We start from the raw sequence: 23224 nt of genomic DNA, 5'->3' as shown, positions 1-23224 counted from the left end.
CTGCCCAGAAGATTTTTTTTAAAACAAATTAGACGCCACTGCAGACTCTTTAAAACTTTTAATAATATTAGAAATTATTTTCAGAATCCAAATTCCATACACATACTGTCCACTTTATTTAAAACCTTTACAGCTAGTGCTCTATGAGATCATTTATCACAAACACAGGTTTTACACAGAATGGTCTGAAAAAAGAGTGTAGCAGTTTTGTGGGTGTAAACATCTTGTTGTCTGAGAAGCATGACCAGAATAGTACCAGCTGACAGGAAGACTGTGGTAACTCAAATAACCAGTATACAGCTGCTCACTAGTTGTTTTTTTCACTATTCTGTACTACTCTGAAGAAATGTGTTTGTGGAAATCCCAGGAGATCAGCAGGGTAGCAACAACCATGGCATTTTCGTTGAACATAAACTGAAAGTCTTTACCTACATCTGCTTGATTTCATGCATTGTGCTGCTGCCAAAGGATTGGCATGAGCAGATGTTCCTATTAAAGTGGCCAGTGAGTGTAAGTTACAGTGGGCAAAGAGGTTAATGATGGTTCAGTGTTGTTTTAATCACCCAGTTATAGAAGATCTTTGGTTTTGTAGATAGAACCCAAAATATCTGTTTTTTTAAAGGAGAATTTTTCTAATTATGCCATTGTCAAGGCAAGTAAAAGCATTGCGGTATAATTTTAGTTAATTACAGTAGTCACCCATTAAATCCTACTGTAAAGTAATAAAATGTGCGTTCATTCATAGTCTTTATTATTGCCAAGTGACTTAGTCTCCTTTTGTTTCCTCCAGGCAGCAGGAACTTCATCACCATCCTCTAACTCCTCTGCCACACGCGCTCTTGCTCTCTGTCTGATTTGATTGATAAAGGCCGATACCTCCTCGTCTTCTTCATCCTCTTGTCGTGTTCGTGTCCTTCCTGTAGTTGTCGCATTTTTCTCAAACTCCGAAGAATGAGTAAATTTCCGCTTTGCTGAGTACTCCTGGTAACTGTCTTCTTCTATTTCATGTCTGGGGTAGTGTCTCCCACTTCTGTAATGACTAGAATCTGATTTTCCATTGAAAGAGTCCTCTTCTCCAAGGGGTCTCCTCCTAGAGTTATAGCTGATGTCTGGACTGGGACCCCTGCTTAAATCAGATTCACTGTCAACCTGACTTTGTAAGAAAAATCTTGACGCATAGTCCTCATCGTCATCTTCAATAGCTGCAACTGAGCTTCTTCGGCTCGGAAAATCAAACCCAGAAAGCTCAGGAGGTTCTTCGAATATTGGCCTGGACATGCGAGGTACAGCTGTATCTTCACTGTAACCTCTTGGTTTTTGGTGGGGTGGTCTTACATTTTGGAGCCATTCATCAACAGTGGAGATGTCGTTTGCAGTGGCTGGAAGGTGAAGAATTCCTGAACGTCCATAATCTCTTTTAGTTTTAGTTTTTTCACAGGATGCTGATGAATCAATAGTGGTTTTTCCAAAGTGACTATCATCATCTTTGTCTTCATCCTCGTCTTTGGGCTTTTTCTTCTTGAACAAAGTACTTCGTTTATTATCTTCTGCTATCTTCTTAATTTCATAGGAAGCCATCTTATTTCTCATATCTGATTGGATTTCTTTTTCCATTATGTCAAGCTTGTGCAGGTTTACTTGGTCTTGGAATAAGCTATAAAGAGGTACACTAGTGGTGGTGATCTTGCTCTTACGGGAGCTTAATCCAGAAACCGAGGATAGCCTGGATGCCCCTCCAGCAGATAAAACAGATTCAGCCCTTCCAGCTGCAGAAAGTACAGACGAAGCTCTACCTCCACCTGAAAGAACAGATTGTGGCTTGTTGCGAGATAAACTATTATAGGTTGAGCCACTTAGTACAGAAGACTTATCATCATCCACACCCCGGTTGGGTCCCACAGCCGATGCTGCACCCAGACTGAAAACGGACCCTGCTCGTGATGGAGCAATGCTTCCTCCCATCATCATTTCCGCTTGCTTTTGCAAAAGGGTTTCATTAACCACATTTGCGATCCAGTTTTGGATGTTTGCTATGTTAACCATTGGCTCCCCATTAGGTCCCAGAACAGGCACGGGTGGCTCAGGTGGTGCTAGTGGGACTGCAAGTTGGGAATTTGTGCTTCGGCCAGAGTGAACTGACGATCTGCCACTTATTACCGACATATTATCATCTCCTGCAACACTTGCAGAAGGAAAAGCACCAGCACAGAAAGCAGAGAGTGGGATGGTACCAGTGCTGAGGGAGCTTTCGGTCTCCCAGCCACACACCGATTGGCTCTCCTCTAGAGTTTTTCTGGAGCGCTCAAGTATCTCTTCTCTCCGTTGTCTCCTCTTCACTGTGGCTGAGTCTTCTCCACGACTCATCTCCAGAATCTCATCCTTCTTTTCGTCACCACCATATTTCTTCTGTTGCTTTAGTTTCCAAGTCTGATAGGCTGTTAAATTGACATCGTCCAAAGAAGGAGCAGGGGTTTCTGCTTCACAATCCTTATTCTCACCACTGTCATCCGCCCCATTCTTCTCTTTTTTATTCCAACCAAACTGTAATCTTTTAATCTTCCACCTCTCAAGAGGAGTCAGTTTGTCTTTGTTCTTCTTGCAGAAGTTGTACATAGAGCTTGAGTCAGACATTATACTCTCTAAATCATCATCTACCTTCTTTTGACTTGCTTCACTGTATGCATCCTCATCTTGCTCCTTGGAACGGTATCGTGCAGCTGCCTGCTCCTCAATCTCTCTAAGGCGTTCTTTCCATAGATCAGCATAACTGCTGCAACTAGCAGTCGACACTGAGTCTGAAGCGGGCCGCCTTGGTCGGCGCTTAATCCGCTCCTTCACCATCTGAACATCTTCGCTGGTCACACTTTCTAGATCCTCTGGCCGTGGGACCCTCCTGTTTCCCTCCCCTGCAAGCGATCCACAGTCATCCTTGTCGAACATTAGCTGGGCCTCCCACCACTCATCATTTTGGTACTTCTCATTTCGTTTCTGCCACTCTTGAACCATTTTGTCTACATCGCCATCTTCAACTTCTTCATCCTTCCCAGGCAGACAAAGATCTTGTGCCCCCGTCATCAAATTGCTTGTGCCTCCAACAATGCCTGCTTTAAAGGCAGCCGCAGCAGCAGATGAAGCAATGCTGCTCATGAGACTCACATTGTCCTCCTCCTCTTCCACCATGATGGAATTGACCATAGCACCAAACGTGCTTCCATCCTCTTCAAGACGTGCCCTAGTGTCAATTACGGAGGACTGGCTTAGACTATCGTCATCGTCTTCATCCCGTTCCTCCAGCAACGTCTCATTAAGCTCACGAAGCTGCTTTACAAAGCCTTCGTTGGGGTTTATGGCACGCTTCTTTCTGATTTCCATCAATGCCTCCATGATCGTCATGTTATGAAAGATCATTAAGTAAGCGGCAACTAATATGGCTGAGCGGCTTACTCCCATCATAGAGTCCACCAGAACCTTTCCTGTGCACAGGGAAAAACAAGTACACAAACAAATTTATAGCTAGCCATCATTTATTTCTGTCGCTCAGCTTAGATAAGCTTGTCCTTATCCTGAGTTTAACATATAATTTGCAGGGGTGTCCCTGACTAAGGATTTGCATTGTAGAGTGCTGCATTGGGATTGGGATCCCATTGGGCCCAACTCAATTTTGTGGACACAAAAATCGTGAGAGCTGGCGGGAGCATTTTACCCCCATATAACCAGTGCCACGATCTTCACTTCATAACACCTTCACGTGAGATTGGTAGTTTAATCAGTCTCCTCCTATAGAAGCATCAACTATTCTCTAATCGGGTTCACTCCTAATAATTTGCATAATTGTCTTTTGTTTGTCTCCTTAATTTCACTTCATTTCCAGAAGAACAGGGTTCAGAAAGACTCTTTTCTCTATATATATCTTCACTTTAATTATGATATATTTTTCTTTATTGTAATAGTGGATATTTTTCAATACATTTGGCCATGCATAACTTGACTCTCAAATAATCTTCTAACACATTTTTTTTGTACTATAGAATATACATCTTAATGAGTTCCTTTTACCTTTATGCGTCAGCAAAACCTCATCCAGGAACTCTGCACACGGTCGTAAGTGTGGCGAGATGTCGGCATCAGAGAAGTCATCAACTTCGATGCCCATGTAGGTGATGTTCATTCCTTGATAGAAGCTTTCGCCTGTGTATACGCCAGTACCGTGGCCTGCATTTAAGATGTGGGTGATGCCAAGACGCTTTAGGCGGGCTTTGTTAACTGCAACTGATCTGTAAAACAAAATCGTTTCTACGTTAGATTTGGTTTTACGCTGATCTGTGAAATGAAATCTATTTTCTGGCTGTCACAGAGAGACGTTTAGTTGAACAATAAATATGATTTTAGAAGGAGCTTCAAGAAACAACACAAATATAAATTAGTCCAATTAGTTGGAAAGGACAGTAAATAATACTATTTGTTAGTATTAAATATTATGTATTGTAATGAAATAAATGGTGTCACAACTATAAAAAAAACTGGATTTTTATATTGTTTTTTAAATAAACTACTACTACGACTGATGAAAACAGTTCATTTGTCAGACACAGACTATACTTCACAAACAGAATGAAAGAGACAAGGTTTAAAATTTATGATGACACATTCACACTGGCCACAAAACTATAAAGACATCAAAGGCACTATTGAAGACCCATCAGGCTACAGACAACCTGCGTCAACTTGCCTCTGACGCAGTTACAATAGCTGAACAGAATGGTAAAAAAAATAAAATAATCACAATGTGTTATATCTCCTGAAGCTTTTCTTCAACCAAAAGATTTATTATATGGTAGAGTGATGTGTTGATTGTTCCTTCACCCACCTGAGGCTTTGAAACATGTCACTAGACCATGTATAAGAAGCCTTGTAGTACCTAGCAAAAGGATCATTTCTATATCGCAATATATACTATATGGACAAAAGCACTGGGACACGTGACTTTTTTCAGCCATATGTTGTTCTTTGGAGGCACACAATTGTACAGGACCTTTGTATGTAGTAGCATTACATTTTCCCTTCACTTGAACTAGGAGACCCAAACCTGTTCCAGCACGATGCCGTAATACACAAAGCCAGCTCCATGAAGATATGGCTTACATGAGTTGGAGGGAAAGATCTTGAGTTGCCTGCCATAGAGCGCCAACCGTAACCCTGTTGAACACCTTTGGGATGAATAAGAATGCTGACTGCACCCTCCATTCCTCACCTACATCAGTGTGGAAGTGGGATGTTCAGAAAGCACAACCAAATCTTATAGTAAGGTGTAAAGAAACCTTTGTCCATATACTGTAGTATATGTATGTGCTAAGCAATTGTAGGTGAAACTTATGTGTAGATGTCTAGAATTTGTCAGTAATCTGTAAGTCCGTGTAACTGACTTTCGGAAGCATGTAAAAACTTGATATTTATGGGGATGTGGCAGTTTAGTGGTCAATTCTTTGGCCTTTAGATCTGAAAGTTGTAAGTTTTAATCCCAACTACACTAAGCTGCCACTCCTGGGCCCTTGAGCATGGCCCTTAACCTGATAACTGCTCAGTTGAATGAACAAGATAAAATGCAAGTTGCTCTGGATAGGAGCATCTGCCAAATGCCATAACTGTAAATCCTATTTGGTAGTAATGTACAGTAATATACAATTCCATAATTTTTACAACTGATCAGTTGAGGGTTCTTGCTCGTTGTTGGGATTTGACCTCTTGAGATTCCAATAAGATGTTCAACATCCCATCCAAGGAGCGAACACACCCTTAAGTGCTGTTGATCTTTATGCAAGTGTATTTAACATTTTTATGTAAAAAGTTAGACGTAGAACTATTACTTTAGTTTTTTAGAACAGATGACATACATTTCAGGCTCCTCTGTGACATGACATGCTGCATTTTTTCAAATTAATAAAGAAGATACAGGTTGGTGTTTGATAGTAAAACAACTTTTTGTAATGATTATATAAATGGTTGTGATAAGAGGAAGTGTCTTGTTTCACAAATGTGCTTCATGATTAAATGCAACAATCTAAGCAAATAAAATGAATGGCATGTCTTAAAAATCAGTACATACTTGAAAATTGCTGATAAAGCATTTTGGAATGGGCCTTTACTAAAAGAAAAAAAACCTTTAGCGTGTTAATGGTATCAAACTGTAGCACTGTAGCGCCTTACTCCATATTTAATCCCTTATTTCATGACTATACGCATATGAAAATGCTGCATAATCTGTTGAATCTGTATAGTGGTGAATGTTTGTGTATCTGAAGCTGCTCACTTTTCCCCGATGAAGATATTGGGCCAGACTTCATCCACAGGGTTAACTGGAGCCTCCAGGCGATCCTGAACTAGAGCTCTTTGGATGTCGAAAACACAGGGTGTGTTATAGGGACTGCGATCATCGATCATGTCCTTGACACGGTTGTAAAGATCCTCCACCATTAGCTGCTCTGCGCGCTCGAGCATACTCTCTGGGGTGGAAGGCAACCTTATTTCTTTGGGTTTCAGTTCTGTGAAGTAAAAACGAGATCTTGATTTTGGAGCATGAATTCCCCCTGATACTGATACATGTTAGCATTTAGCTTTATTATTACCTTCATTCCAATACTAGCTACTTATTTGTTATGTAATGCGACGGCAACCAACCTTCATTGATGATCTGTTTCGCAGCAACAGCCGAGGAAAGGTGAATGGGCTCCATGAATATACTCTCCACGTCTGACCCTGAGATCGTGGAGAAGCGGTCAGAGACGGATGAAAAACTAATAAAGAGGAAAAAAAAGAGGAAAAGACTTGTTTATGGTAGATTTTTTTTACAAGTCCATGTCATCTTTATATGTTTGTAAAGTTTTTTGTCAATATTAGTCACTTTCTCAAGACTCCTGGTCTACTTTCATTTGAAAGACAACCGGTTTTATACGAAGGATGAACATTCCTTTGTTCATTTACTTTAACATTTTGATGTCAGACATAGAAATATAGAGATATTGAGATGATTTTTCACCTCGGAGAAGGACAGCGGAGATAATGGGACTGAATATCCTTGACTTTGGGAGCTTCATCTTCATCTGGAACCTTCTGGTCTCCATCTGTGGTGGGGTCATTAGCCGAGGCCATGCTGATACAGTCCTTTTATGCAGATAAGTAAAAACTATGATCAAATGATATATAACATTATCAAACAGCGATGGAGAATAAAAGAGGTGTAGGTTTCTTTATGCATTTAAACATTAAACTCACACACATTTACTAATCTTAATTGAATAACTGTTGAATGAATATTTCATTTATTCATGAACTGTATGGAAAGTGCAGCTTCATAAGAAAAACAGACCGACTACAAAATGAAGAATAGTGCCTTTCAGTAGTAAAGATAATTTTTTTTGTACTAACCCTGATCTTCCACCACTACCACCATGCATAGGTTTCTGCTCCTAACCCAACTGAAAAGTCTAACCTCTTTAATTTTGCGGCAGTAGCACACAGTGGCCTCTCTGGATCCAAAACGGTGCCCATCCGCAAAGCATCCGCATTGTGGACGACCCCACACACCCCTTTACATACAAACACTTCTTCTTCTTCTTTCGGCTGCTCCCATTAGGGGTCGCCACAGCGGATCATCCGTCTCCATACCACCCTGTCCTCTATATCTGCCTCTTTTACACCAACTACCTGCATGTCTTCCCTCACCACATCCATGAACCTCCTCCTTGGCCTTCCTCTTTTCCTCCTACCTGGTGGCTCCATCTTCAGCATTTTTCTACCAATATAATTCATGTCCCTTCTCTGCACATGTCCAAACCATCTCAATCTCGCCTCCCTCACCTTGTCCCCAAAACATCCTACATGTGCTGTCCCTCTAATAAACTCATTTCTAATCTTGTCCATCCTCGTCACTCCCAACGAAAACCTCAACATCTTCAGCTCTGCTACCTCCAGCTCCACCTCCTGTCTTTTACTCAATGCCACTGTCTCTAATCCATACAACATCGCAGGTCTCACCACAGTCCTATAAACTTTCCCTTTCATTCTTGCAGATACTCTTCTATCACCAATCACTCCTGTCACTCTTCTCCACCCACTCCACCCTGCCTGCACTCTTTTCTTTACTTCTCTAACACACTCTCCATTACTTTGCACTGTTGACCCCAGGTACCTGAACTCCTCCACCTTCTTCACCTCTTCTCCCTGCAACCGCATCACTCCACTGCCCTCCCTCTCATTCACACACATGTACTCTGTCTTACTCCTACTGACTTTCATTCCCCTTCTCTCCAGCGCATATCTCCACCTCTCCAGGCTCTTCTCAACCTGCTCTCTACTCTCACCACAAATTACAATATCATCTGCAAACATCATAGTCCAGGGAGACTCCTGTCTGACCTCGTCTGTCAACCTGTCCATCACCACTGCAAACAGGAAAGGGCTCAGCGCCGATCCTTGATTCAGTCCAACCTTCACCCTGAACCAGTCTGTCGTACCTACTGCACACTTTACTGCCGTCACACTGTCCTCATACATGTCCTGCACCACCCTCACATACTTCTCTGACACACCTGACTTCCTCATACAATACCACAACTCCTCTCTTGGCACTCTGTCGTACGCTTTCTCTAAATCCACAAATACACAATGCAGCTCCTTCTGTCCTTCTCTATACTTCTCCATCAACATCCTCAAAGCAAATAAGGCATCTGTGGTGCTCTTCCTCGGCATGAAACCATACTGTTGCTCACAGATGGTCACCTCTTCTCTCAGCCTGGCTTCCACTAATCTTTCCCATAACTTCATGGTGTGACTGATCAACTTAATTCCCCTGTAGTTACTGCAGGTCTGCACATCTCCCTTATGCTTAAAGATCGGTACCAGCACACTCCTTCTCCATTCCTCAGGCATCCTCTCCCCTTCCAGAATCCTGTTAAACAATCTGGTTAAAAACTCCACTGCCATCTCTCCAAAACATCTCCACGCTTCTACCGGTATGTCATCTGGTCCAACCGACTTTCCATTCTTCATCCTCTTAATCGCTGCTCTCACTTCCTCCATACTAATCCTATCTACATCCTGCTTCACCAACTCCACATCCTCCAACCTTCTCTCTCTCTGATTTTCCTCATTCATCAGCTGCTCAAAATACTCCCTCCATCTTCTCAACAGACTCTCCTCACTAGTCAACACATTTCCCTCTCCATCCTTTATTGCTCTAACTTGCAGTACATCCTTCCCAGCTCGGTCCCTCTGCTTGGCCAATCGGTATAAATCCTTTTCTCCTTCCTTAGTGTCCAACCTCTTATACAGTTCCTCATATGCCTTTTCCTTGGCTTTCGCCACATCCCTTTTAACCTGCTGCCGCATCTCCTTGTACTCCTGCCTACTTTTCTCATCACTCTGTCGATCCCACTTCTGTTTTGCCAATCTCTTTCCCCTAATGCTCTCCTGCACTTCCTCATTCCACCACCACGTCTCCTTGTCTTGCTTTCTATTTCCAGATGTCACACCAAGTACTTTTCTAGCTGCCTCCCTCATCACTCCTGCAGTAGTTGTCCAATCATCCGGCACCTCTTCACCACCACCAAGCCCCTGTCTGACCTCTTCCCTGAACCTCACACTACACTCTTCCTCCTTCAGTTTCCACCATCTTATTCTTCTTTCAAACCTTACTTTCCTCCTCTTCTTCTTCGCCTCCAAAACCATCCTACAGACCACCATCCGATGCTGTCTAGCTACACTGTCCCCCGCCAACACCTTACAGTCTCCAATCTCCTTCAGGTTGCATCTCCTACACAGAACATAATCCACCTGTGTGCACCTTCCTCCACTCTTATACGTCACCCTATGATCCTCCTTCTTCTTAAAATACGTGTTCACCACTGCCATTTCCATCCTTTTAGCAAAATCTACCACCATCTGCCCTTCCACATTCCTCTCCTTAAAACCATACCTACCCATCACCTCCTCATCACCTCTGTTCCCTTCACCTACATGCCCATTAAAGTCTGCCCCAATCACCAATCGTTCTTTCCCAGGTACACCATCTACCACTTCATCTAATTCACTCCAGAATCTTTCTTTCTCCTCCATCTCACAGCCAACTTGTGGAGCATAGGCACTGATGACATTTATCATCATCCCTTCAACTTCCACCTTCACGATCATCACCCTATCAGAAACTCTCTTCACCTCCACTACACTCTTACTGTACGCTTCCTTCAGAATCACCCCTACACCATTTCTCTTCCCATCCACACCATGATAAAACAGTTTAAACCCACCTCCAATGTTCCTGGCCTTACTCCCTTTCCACTTGGTCTCCTGAACACACAACACATCTACCTTTCTCCTCTCCATCATATCAGCTACCTCTCTCCCTTTACCCGTCATAGTACCAACATTTAAAGTACCAACCCGAACCTCTACTCTCCTACACTGCTCCTTTTCCTGCCGTCTCTGTAGACGCCTTCCTCCTCTCCTTCTCCTCCTTCGGCCAACAGTAGCCCAATTTCCACCGGTACCCTGTCGGCTAACGATACCTGTGGCGGTCGTTGTTAACCCGGGCCTCGACCGATCCGGTATGAAATTCTCATTTGTGATCCGCATATTTGATTTGGCACATGTTTTACGCTGGATGCCCTTCCTAACGCAACCCTCCCCATTTACCCGGGCTTGGGACCGGCACTAAGAGTACACTGGCTTGTGCCCCCCTAATGGCTGGGTTCCTTTACATACAAACACGATTCCAAAAAATGTTGGGACACTGTACACATTGTAAATAAAAAAGAAATGCAATGATGTGGAAGTTTCAAATTTCAATATTTTATTCAGAATACAACATAGATGTCAAATCAAATGTTTAAACTGAGACAATGTATCATTTTAAGGGAAAAATAAGTTGATTTAAAATTTCATGGCATCAACACATCTTAAAGTTAATACAAGGCCATGTTTACCACTGTGTGGCATCCCCTCTTCTTTTTATAACAGTCTGCAAACGTCTGGGGACTAAGAAGACAAGTTGCTCAAGTTTAGGAATAGGAATGTTGTCCCATTCTTGTTTAATACAGGCTTCTATTTGCTCAACTGTCTCAGGTCTTCTTTGTCGCATCTTCCTCTTTATGATGCGCCAAATGTTTTCTATGGGTGAAAGATCTGGACTGCAGGCTGGCCATTTCAGTACCCTGATCCTTCTTCTAAGCAGCCATGATGTTGTAATTGATGCAGTATGTGGTCCGGCATTGTCATGTTGAAAATGCAAGGTCTTCCCTGAAAGAGACGACTTCTGGATGGGTGCATATGTTGTTCTAGAACTTGAATATACCTTTCAGCATTGATGGTGCCTTTCCAGATGTGTAAGCTGCCCACACCACACACACTCATGCAACCCCATACCATCAGAGATGAGAGGCTTCTGAACTGAGCGCTAATAACAACTTGGGTTGTCCTTATCCTCTTTAGTCCAGATGACATGGCGTCCCAGTTTTCCCAAAAGAACTTCACATTTTGATTCGTCTGACCACAGAACAGTTTTCCACTTTGCCACAGTCCATTTTAAATGAGCCTTGGCCCAGAGAAAACGCCTGCGCTTCTGGATCATGTTTAGATACGGCTTCTTTTTTGACCTATAGAGTTTTAGCCGGCAATGGCGAATGGCACGGTGGATTGTGTTCACCGACAATGTTTTCTGGAAGTATTCCTGAGTTGTGATTTCCATTACAGTAGCATTCCTGTATGTGATGCAGTGCCGTCTAAGGGCCCGAAGATCCAGTATGGTTTTCCGGCCTTGACCCTTACGCACGGAGATCGTTCCAGATTCTTTGAATCTTTGATGATATTATGCACTGTAGATGATGATAACTTAAAACCCTTTGCAATTTTTCTCTGTGAAACTCCTTTCTGATATTGCTCCACTATTTTTCACTGCAGCATTGGGGGAATTGGTGATCCTCTGCCCATCTTGACTTCTGAGAGACACTGCCACTCTGAGAGGCTCTTTTTATACCCAATCATGTTGCCAATTGCTCTAATAAGTTGCAAATTGGTCCTCCAGCTGTTCCTTATATGTACATTTAACTTTTCTGGCCTCTTATTGCTACCTGTCCCAACTTTTTTGGAATGTGTAGCTCTCATGAAATCCAAAATGAGCCAATATTTGGCATGACATTTTAAAATGTCTCACTTTCAACATTTGATATGTTATCTTTATTCTATTGTGAATAAAATATACATTTATGAAATTTGTAAATTATTGCATTCCTTTTTTATTCACAATTTGTACAGTGTCCCAAGGTTTTTGGAATCGGGTTTGTACACTCTACCATCAGGAAAGAGGTTCCAAAGCACTCAGGCCACCACATCCAAATTTTGCAACAGTCTTTTTAGCATTAGGTTCCTAAACACACAGAACTGAACTGTAGCAAAGTCACACACGCACGCACGCACACACGCACACACACACACACACACACACACACACACACACACACACACACACACACACACACACACACACACACACACACACACTCGACTGTTACAACCTGAGCTCAATCACACACTCAATTCATACTCAACCATGTCTTTAGCATATTATAATAATATTATACTGTTTGTTGTACTGTACAATGTACTGTATAACATAATACAGTAGGTTTACTGGCCGGCACTATTTTGTGTTTGGTGTATATGTTCCACACTGTCTTGTATTGTCTGGTGCACTGTTTTTGTCTTGCACTCGGTTGCACACGATGCACTTTATGTGGCAAGGACACTAACTTTAGTCCTTAGCTCTGTGTCCTGTTATGTAGCTCTCTGTTCTGTTATGTAGCTCTATATTGTTTTTATGTAGCACCAGGGTTCTGAAGAAACGTTGTCTCATTTAACTGTGTACTGCTACATCAGCTATATGTGGTTGAAATGACAATAAATGCTTCTTGACTTGACTTGACATATTAAGATGTCGGAAAAAATCTTTCAGAGAAAAATTGAAAAGTATTTTTCAGGTGATTCCTATGATTTTCCTATAATTCTTTCAGGAATGCAATGAGATTTCCGATGAAAATCTTTTCTTTAAAAGATTTTGTCAGAGGAAGTGAAATAAAACTGCTGGATGTAATTGAGATAAGAGCTAATTTAAAAAGTCACATATTGTGCTATAAATATTTGTATACTTTCATGATATAAATGCGGTCATAGCTGTCATGTAATATTCAGGAAGCGGACGAAAAAGATGAACGTGATCAAGACTTTCATGAAAGAGATACGAGACAGAAAGAGCGACGTGAGCTGTGGGCATTCCATACAAATGCTAATTATAGTGAGTGTGACTCAAGTGCACAAACAAACGTGACATGGTTCCGTGACGTGACTGATTGGAAATAGAGATTGACCGCTAACTGCTAACCATAGTGAATAGAAAAGTGCCGAAAAATAAGATGAAGCAAAATGATTTATTTTACTGGATGTAATACAAAAGTGAGAACAAAACGACTCTATAATCTTCCAAGTAAGAATTTTATAGTTGAATGTTTATTTTGTAAAAAAAAAAAAAAAAACGTGATTCCTGTAAAGTAGCCCAAACCTAAACATTTTCCTAAAAGTCCTAAATTCATATCACTTCTGCACACATGGCTACAGGTGGATATGACACTGTTTTGCTGATATTGACAGGGATCTAAAGCTTTAGGACGGTGAGAGGAAAATCTTTTAAAGAAAAAAATTGAAAGTATTTTTCCTGTGCTTCCTATGATTTTCCTACAATTCTCCAGTAATGCAATGTATAATTCAAGACTTTTTATTGGTCTTCTGCATTTCCATGTGAAGTGGAACCAGTGGTGGACAGTAACGAAGCAAATGTAATTTGTTAGTGTAATTAAGTAGCTTTTTTACATATCTGTATTTTACTGAAGTATTTTCAATTGGGGAGCCTTTACTTAACTTCACTACATTTCAAAATCAAATACCTTATTTTTACTCAACTACATTTTGCAAAATCAGTCGTTCCTTTTTATTTATGAGGATAAAAACGTAACTGGTCAAACACACAGGGATCCACCAATCAGGGTCGAGCACACGCTCTGTTTTGAACTGGTTTTGATTGTATCTACTGATCACCAACATACAGTTCAGCATCAGTTCAACAGCGAGCAGAACATTTAGTGAGGAATAAATGGTGCAAGAAACTCAACTCGAACTCGTCTTATTTGCACTATTTTTTTGTGTTTGACTCATTAATATCATTCTATTAATAGATTGATGTGTTAAGAGTAACAGAATATTTTTACATAAACTGAGTTGATTAAGCAAAATCTCGTGACAAAAATTATAATTGGAACATTATAGAAATAATTAATGATTTCCCAAAATGTAGTTGAGTAAAAAGTGAGATATTTGATACAAAAAAGCGAAGAAATTACATTTACTTTGATACTGTCCACCACTGGTATAAGGTAATGACAATATAAATGCATAATATTTATAATCACAGTATTTTAAAACATATTTGATTTGTAAAATGATTTTAGAAATGGAATGGATAAAATAGACAGAATAGCTGAAAAAAAAAAGGACAGAATAGCTGTCTGTCATGTTGGTCATCTGGACACTAATGTTCAATGAAATCCACTTTCACATTATGTGGAACACTACAGAGCAAGCATTGCAGCATTACAGTAAAACGTTGCTTGACCATCATTATTTTTTTTTTCTTTTGATTCTATTTGAAACGGTTCATATCTACAGAAGCTGGATCATAAATCCTTAATCCTGTAATCCGTGTTTATAATTCTATTTAACACATAAAACACAAGAAAATGCAAGAAAATTGTTCAGAAACACATTTTTTACAGTATATATTATGGAGTCTAGTGTTTTTTTTTACTATCAACTTGTGATGCAATACATTCAAACCCAGTTGTTTGCAAGTAACTTTACTTTAATGACATTCGCCTAATATATCCCCCCGAAACATTTTTTTTTTCTTATCAAATCTTATTAAAATCATAACAAAACCACATTTCTGTCTCATTACAACAAACATGTTTTTCCTCACGCGGTCTCAAGCTGACAATATGTTTTAATTGCGTTTATCGTAGCATGTTACCAATAAAAATATTGTTTTGTTTGGTTGAGGGGAAATAAAATCTGTTCTTACTTTCTTTATTTTTGTTTATTTTACTTGAAAAGACTTAATTTTTCTAGAATTAAACAGTACAATATGAATTGCGATTCAATAGCATTTGAATGAATTTCTCTCCCAGGGTTTTTTTTCTGTAAACCATTAACGCCAAAACAATATACAGTAGATCTTAGCCTAATCTAATGCTGTTTAGAGAATTAGTCTCCTTGGATTGTGTTTGTGAGTTTGTCATGAAAGTGCATGAGTCTTAGTGTCTATTAATAGCACAAGGACAGCTGATATAGGACCCCTTTGGAACAGAGGGGAGGCCATGACAGAGCATGAAAAATAAAGAAAAATATAGAGACATTTATCCACTGAATGTTTTATTTCTTATTCCAGTAGCTGAAAACTCTTACACATAATTCTGTCTTGGATAAAAAGCAAAGAAAAGTTTGTCTCTTACCTGAGGAGAGGGGGAAAAGTCTTCTGAGGCCGGAGTGCTGGTAGACGGTGAGACCGTGCGAGAGACTGCTAGTGGAAGTCTAAACTTAGACATCCTCTCACCATAAAGACTGACAGCCACTCACTGCTCAAGAGCCGCCTCACACTGTGTGTGTGTGTGTGTGTGTGTGTGTGTGTGTGTGTGTGTGTGTGTGTGTGGGTGCTTTTTGAAAAATGGGGAGTTGGGGGTAATGATCTAGAAATGTGATCAACCAGCTCAAGTTGATTCTCACTTTATGAAGATTTCAGGCATTTGGACTTTGAGGTTAAACAGAACTCAAAATGCTTCACATTCTCACTCCCAGCTCCTCACATAGTGTCCTCTTACCTCCACAGATCTTCTCCCCATCCAGGCCTGCCTCTGGATAGTGTCCTCTTCGTATATCTACTACTGTAGATAAATATGACCTCGGGGCATTCTGCTTACCAAACACCTCAAAAATTTCAACAGTTCTAAAGAAGTCTAAATGAATCCATGTATTTTGAAAACAAAGCCAAGGGGGTACCCAATGCGTCATCCAGTGACACCAAGGGACCCTGACAAAGCGTCAATATGTGAGGAGTTGGGAGTGAGAACGTGTTCCAAAATAACATTTTACATATGCTTTTTCTCCATCATTGAACATTCAAAGGCTCTGGCATGGAGGAGTTGTGTTGGATTTATAATGATCTCAGATGTTGAACTAATTTGCTCAGCAGCTCCAGGTTCCACGACTCGAACTCACTGTGTAAGACTATAGAAAGGACATTACTCATAATCACACACTCATGATATGCTCATCATATTTTTCACTCTCTGGTGTTTGTAATGTTTTATTTATTTATAATCACACTCTTGGTGACTTCCAAATGAGTCTGGTTCATCTCAAGGTTTCTTAGTCCTACCTAAGGGAGTTTTTCTCGCTCGTCAGGGATAAATACACGTAAATTTAAGTATAAATGGACTTTGTTCTATAACTCTAACATTCCATAAAGCTGCTTTGAGACAATGTTTATTGTTAAAAGCACTATAGAAATCAAAACAGATTAAATTGAATGAATGGGAAGTGACGAGACACAAACAGTGTGTGATGTCTGATATACTACTTTGGTAGCCAGATTGTCTATAGTGTTTAAATCATTTGCATTGAGTTTGACCACAGGAGAAAATTAAACCGTGATTTAACTTTCCCCTTTTCAATGAAGTAAATATAATCCTGGGTCAAGATTTTTGCTTTAGTACCTAGTGCAACGGATCTATTATCTATTTTTAAATACAACATTTTTGTAGTCAGATTTTAATGTAATTAAATGACCTTAATTTTCATTGGCCTAGTTTTAGAGGTATTACAGGATTAGAAAATGTAAATTCAGTTATATTATGTGTGTTTGTGTGTATAAGTGAGGTCAGAGAGGCCAGTAGGTCATGACTGTTATCTGAAGAAGACAGTTGCTTGTTGAGCTATTAAAAAACTGGAATGCAGGAAGAAAAAAAAAGGCCAATCTCTTCTTCTTCTTCTTTTGGCTTCTCCCATTAGGAGTCGCCACGGCGGATCATCCATCTCCATACCCCCCTGTCCTCTACATCTGCCTCTCTCACATCAACTACCTGCATGTCTTCCCTCACCACATCCATGAACCTCCTTCTTGGTCTTCCTCTTTACTTCCTTCCTGGTGGCTCCATCCTCAGCATTCTTCTACTAATATACTAAACCATCTCAATCTTGCCTCCATCACCTTGTCTCCAAAACATCCTACATGCGCTGTCCCTCTAACTTATTTCTAAATCTGTCCATCGTCGTCACACCCAATGAAAACCTCAACATCTTCAGCTCTGCTACCTTCAGCACCGCCTCCTGTCTCTTACTCAATGCCACTGTCTCTAATCCATACAACATCGCAGGTCTCACCACAGTCCTATAAACTTTCCCTTTCACTCTTGCAGATACTCTTCTATCACAAATCACTCCTGTCACTCTTCTCCACCCACTCCACCCTGCCTGCACTCTTTTCTTCACTTCTCTAACACACTTTCCATTACTTTGCACTGTTGACCCCAGGTACCTGAACTCCTCCACCTTCTCCACCTCTTCTCCCTGCAACCGCATCACTCCACTGCCCTCCCTCTCATTCACACACATACTCTGTCTTACTCCTACTGACTTTTATTCATCTTCTCTCCAGCGCATACCTCCACCTCTCCAGACTCTTCTCCACCTGCTCCCTACTCTCACCACATTCTATTAGTTCAATAATCTTTCATAAGTGACCAATAAGTGATATATATAAAATATATTTGGAGTAAAAGTGGGGAAAAAATTAACCAAGTTGCATACACACTGCATGCGTGGTACACTATATGGACAAACGTTTGTGGACACCTGACTATTAAGATTTGTATGTTATACTATAACATTTGCTGTTATAATAATCTTCACTCTTCTGGGAAGATGTTCCACTAGATTTTGGAGTGTGCTTGTGGAGATTCGAGCTCATTTAAAAACAAGGGTCTTAATAAAGTCAGGTACTGAAGTAGGTGCGGTGAGGAGGCCTGTGGTGCAGTCCAATTCACCTGAAAGGTGTTCAATAGGATTGAGATCAGCAGGCCAATCATCTTCACATCTTCACAACCATATCTTCATGGAGCTGGCTTTGTGCACAGGGGCATTGTCATGCTGAAACAGGTTTAAATCTCTTAGTTCAAATGAAGGGAAAATGTAATTCTGTGCATTCAACATTGTGTTAACAGTTTAGGGAAGTGTCACATATGGCTGGAAAAGTCTGGCGTCCCAATACTTTTGCCCATCAATCAGGAGTGGGGCATAAAATAATTTCATGGACATTAGATGTACCATGGAGCATCATACATACCATCATTCACAATTTATATCCATAGTGACATTACTAAGAAAAGGACAAGACAATTTTCCAACGAGGCTTTCAAGAGACCTACAACAAAACTGAGGGAGCTGCAAGAACAGATTATTCTCTGCATGTTCTCACATTCTCAGAATATCTTCATAATTAGATGTCTTTTAATTGTCAAGCAACAGGACCAAATTAAATGAAGAAAAAAAACAAGATAATTAAGCAACTGCACCATGGGCCCATTCTGTTCATAGAAATTTTCCAATTTTATTTTCAACATGGTTGGAAATCATTTCGAGCCGACACTACATACATACATACAAAATATAAATCTCAATTTTACATATTCATGTACAGAACATTTAGATAAAATATAAGGTGTATAAATATAAGATGGCTTGTGTGTATGTGATATGGGGAACAGATATCTAGGTGACAAGAGTCATTTCTGTATTTGTGTTATTTACATTACGGGCAAACGTCTGGAAGCAAAGTTAATCAGAACCTGGATTAAAAATGTTTTATATTTAATAAAAGTATCTTTATGAAGCGGTTCTCAAACCTGTATGAAGAAGGTTTTATTTGATTTTTTTTTTTACATTTTTGAAGCCACACAAAAAAGTCGCCCACCTGAAAAACCTTGAAACCGATTGAATGTGTACAAAAACATTTAGTCCTGAGTTTAGATCTGATCTGACATGATTTACATGTTTTTGAGTTTCCAGATTCAATAACCACATGACTACAATTATCAATGTAATAACAGTCTATTACATTGATTCTCTTTTATAAGAACACAGTAGGAAATTTAATGACTTCTGTACAGTAGCTAAATCTTCTTCTTCTTCTTCTTTCGGCTGCTCCCATTAGGGGTCGCCACAGCGGATCATCCATCTCCATACCACCCTGTCCTCTACATCTGTCTCTTTCACACCAACTACCTGCATGTCTTCCCTCACCACATCCATGAACCTCCTCCTTGGCCTTCCTCTTTTCCTCCTACCTGGTGGCTCCATCTTCAGCATTTTTCTACCAATATAATTCGTGTCCCTTCTCTGCACATGTCCAAACCATCTCAATCTCGCCTCCCTCACCTTGTCACCAAAACATCCTACATGTGCTGTCCCTCTAATAAACTCATTTCTAATCTTGTCCATCCTCGTCACTCCCAACGAAAACCTTAACATCTTCAGCTCTGCTACCTCCAGCTCCACCTCCTGTATTTTACTCAATGCCACTGTCTCTAATCCATACAACATCGCAGGTCTCACCACAGTCCTATAAACTTTCCCTTTCATTTTTGCAGATACTCTTCTAACACAAATCACTCCTGTCACTCTTCTCCATTAAATGAAGAAAATAATTAAGCAACTGCACCATGGGCCCATTCTGTTCATAGAAATTTTCCAGTTTTATTTTCAACATGGTTGGAAATCATTTCGAGATTATTACAGTAGCTAAATAATAATAATAATAAAAAACATCAGAGGCTATTCCTCACAAATCCCTACGAGAGCTCGGGTCCACACTTTCAGCACCACTGCTCTAAAGGCTTAATTAAACCGTGACTCTAAAGAGAATGCAGTCGGCATAAATGATGAATTCGTCAGACCAATTTAATTTCTTTTACATAACTATAAAGCTCATTCCATTTACAGTTTTTTTCTCAGCTGCTTTGGAGCATTTCTTGAATCATCCTTAATATTTGCAAACCAGTACGTACATTTCTCAAAACAGTGTGTACAAACAGCACAATACATTGGATTTCTTGCAAAAACGAGAAATTTTCATTTTCTCAAAATCCTCAGTTCATCTCTCAAAAGTAAGTATTTGTGTCAATGAACTCATTCTCATCCTATCAGAATGAAAAATCCCTTTGTCATTGTTCACAATCAAAATCATCAAAATGTTTAGGCATGTTGCCAGTATGACGCTGCACAGTTTCAGGATTTTTTGATATAAACTACGGTGATTGAAATGCATAATATTTGAATTTCTTCTGTTTGGCGTCTATGAATTTCAGCCGCACAAATTCGTTTATTTGATTGCATATTTGATTTATATTGATTGCAAGAGACCGGACAGGATTTACACTTTTACTGTACTGTACATGTGTTCATTAATTTCTTAGTTGTTCATCCATTTTCAGAATGTATAATTCTGTGTTTTGTTCTGTCTGTATACACTCTCCAACTGAACATTCACAAAATTCAACTTTGACCTGTTTTAGAGAACTAGTTGATTATTGGTTGATCTGATGCCATTTACTCGCCTTCATTAGTGACATTCAAGATTCAGCAGCACAATTCAGCAATTCAAGTCACATTTACAAAAAAATTTAATATAAACTTGATGACAACTGGTTTAATCATTTTGCATTCAATGACTGATGCAATGAACTGATGCTGAGATGTTTCGGGGGTTAAAACTATTCAGGTGAAACCAGTATAATATATTTTGATCAACATGAACATAAACAACTGATAATGTAGGAAATAGAAGACACTTGTACACAATCCATCAAATGATGTACAAAAGCATTCGCAATTCGATCAAAGCAACAAGACATTTTCTTATGATGAGCACAAATGACTAAATGATGTGGAGGTCGAAGAAGTAGTTATGAGAATTTCATTTCTGATCTGAGAAACGCTCCAAAGCAACTGAGAAAAACTGTAAGAGTGTAGAAAAATCACGTTTTAAAGTCTAAAGAATATGTTCTTCATTTATTTCTAGTCGTCAGAAGTTTTATGAGAAATGTACACCTGGATGGAAGCAAAAATCTTTAGTCAAGGGTTAAATGCAACTGTCAGCTTGCAGAGGTTTAGTGTAAATTATGTTGTCTACATTTATACAACTTTATTTTTATTGTTACAAGATATAAAGTTACTTCACAGCAAAGAAATGTGCAAAATTTGAAATAAAATCAGTTTAAATTTCTTCAAGAAATGATTGTAAAATTTTCTTCTTTTGTACAATAGCAATTACAACTATATGGAAGTCCTAAAAAGAATTTTTTTTAAAATTCTTTGTTGTTTTATCGTGATCACGACTTAATTTTCACGTGATCTCGACATAACAAAAATCTCGGCTTCATTTTCTCCACCTGTCCGCACCGGTCATTTATTGACAAGATTAAGTCGAGATAACGCAAAAACAACTTTGTTATGTCGAGATAACGAAAACATAACAAGAATAATGAAAAAAAAAATACTTATTGGCCTCTTAGGACTTCAGTACAACTCAAAAAATTAAGGAAAAAAAGGAATGACGTTTGCTTGCTTTCAAACGTTTGCCTTGTAGTGTGTGTATGTGTGAGAGAGAGAAGAGAGAGAGAGAGAGAGAGAGATAGATAGATAGATAGATAGATAGATAGATAGATAGATAGATAGATAGATAGATAGATAGATAGATAGTGTGTGTGTGTGTGTGTGTGTGTGTGTGTGGATATGGTCATTAGGTGATATATGGCTCCATCTGCTGGTGAGAAACTTTAGAGTGAAGGCACAGCTTGTGTATAAATGTGTGTGTGTGTGTGTGTGTGTGTGTGTGTGTGTGTGTGTGTGTGTGTTTGAAATATATCAATACCACACTGTGTCCTGAAGGCCTCTATATATATATATATATATATATATATATATATATATATATATATATATATATATATATATATATATATATATATATATATATATATATATATATAATTTTTTTAATTCTTCACCTGGGATTCAAAAACAAAAAAATAGGTTTCATCTCATTTAAAAAAAAATATATACATCCATCAAATGTAGAGTAGAAGCCAAATATATATGCGCAGTTCACATATTCACGATGTGTCCATGTCGTCTAGTTACTCGTCTTGTTTTTTTGTATTTGTGTATAACAATAAAGGCACAGACATGTCCAAGCAGCACGAAGAGTCACAAGACGTCACAACACAAGTGTGGACCGGTACAACAACGAGATAAAAAGACAGAAAGTACTCATGAAAGAAGGACCAAAAATGAAATTCGGCAAACACACCACACACCACACACCACACAGCTCTGTGGTGATGTCCAATCAGCACAATACAAATATAAATGAAAGTGAAGTGAAGTGTACAATTGATTATCAGTAAGAATATAGAATTATCACGGTTAAAACAGGAAAAGAAACAGATAAAGCAGCAAAGATCGCTGGCATTGATCGCACAGTGCTCTGTATAATTTAGCAGCCCACAGAAAAGATTTGTGCACGGCAAACTAAAATAAGTCTACTGACTTTTTAAAAAAAAAGAAAAAGGACGAGGACGATCATTATTAGGACAATCGTTATCTGAGCTGGGTTAGAAGATTCACTGCATAGCTTGGATCTCTTACAGAAATCGCAGATGTCGTAGTATATTCGAATATATTGCTCTGGGTAAAATGAATTAGGATTATAAGGTACAAATAGATGCACAGATGTTTCAGGGATTTATTTGAAGGTAATGGGTCCATGTGAGGACATTTCTGTTCAGGTTTCTTTATGTTTTATTGGTTGAGGTCATAATATATATATATATATATGTATATATCTTTTGGTTCCCATTCGAAATGGCACTGAGCTGATATTAATTATTAAGGCCATAACCATGAAAAAAAAGACAAGATCATGCAACTAAGTAAAAGACTGATTGGAAATATATATCTATATGTTATCAGTCAAAAGGTTTTCTTTTTCTGCGTTTTTTTCTTTATTTCAATTATT

General features: G+C 39.3%; 1 protein-coding gene and 1 long non-coding RNA gene across 3 annotated transcripts; both read right to left on the bottom strand.

Annotated features, from left to right (window-relative positions):
• Window positions 1-43: 43 nt before the first annotated feature.
• On the bottom strand, window positions 44-15746 carry dusp27 (dual specificity phosphatase 27). Of its 2 annotated transcripts, none has more exons than XM_083522273.1 (6): window positions 15606-15746; window positions 7034-7161; window positions 6676-6791; window positions 6308-6539; window positions 4057-4274; window positions 44-3473 (listed from the first exon to the last, which is right to left on the bottom strand). In XM_083522273.1, the coding sequence occupies exons 1-6, from the start codon at window positions 15696-15698 to the stop codon at window positions 736-738; spliced, it is 3525 nt and encodes a 1174-aa protein (XP_083378399.1). In that variant the 5' UTR covers window positions 15699-15746; the 3' UTR covers window positions 44-735. The 2 variants fall into 2 exon arrangements, with proteins under 2 accessions (XP_083378399.1, XP_083378400.1); XM_083522274.1 differs by having other exon boundaries at window positions 7034-7158.
• Window positions 15747-18732: 2986 nt separating this feature from the next.
• Window positions 18733-21541, bottom strand: LOC310715826. Its single transcript, XR_014530401.1, has 2 exons — window positions 19943-21541; window positions 18733-19328 (listed from the first exon to the last, which is right to left on the bottom strand). It is a non-coding gene; the product is annotated as an uncharacterized lncRNA (long non-coding RNA).
• Between the last annotated feature and the right edge of the window lie 1683 nt (window positions 21542-23224).

This window comes from Silurus aristotelis (genome assembly GCF_946808225.1).
Source record: "Silurus aristotelis genome assembly, chromosome: 20".
In the NCBI taxonomy this organism is placed as follows: domain Eukaryota; kingdom Metazoa; phylum Chordata; class Actinopteri; order Siluriformes; family Siluridae; genus Silurus; species Silurus aristotelis.
The sequence above is the reverse complement of the archived record's forward strand: the minus strand, read 5'-3'. Positions and strand labels throughout refer to the sequence as shown.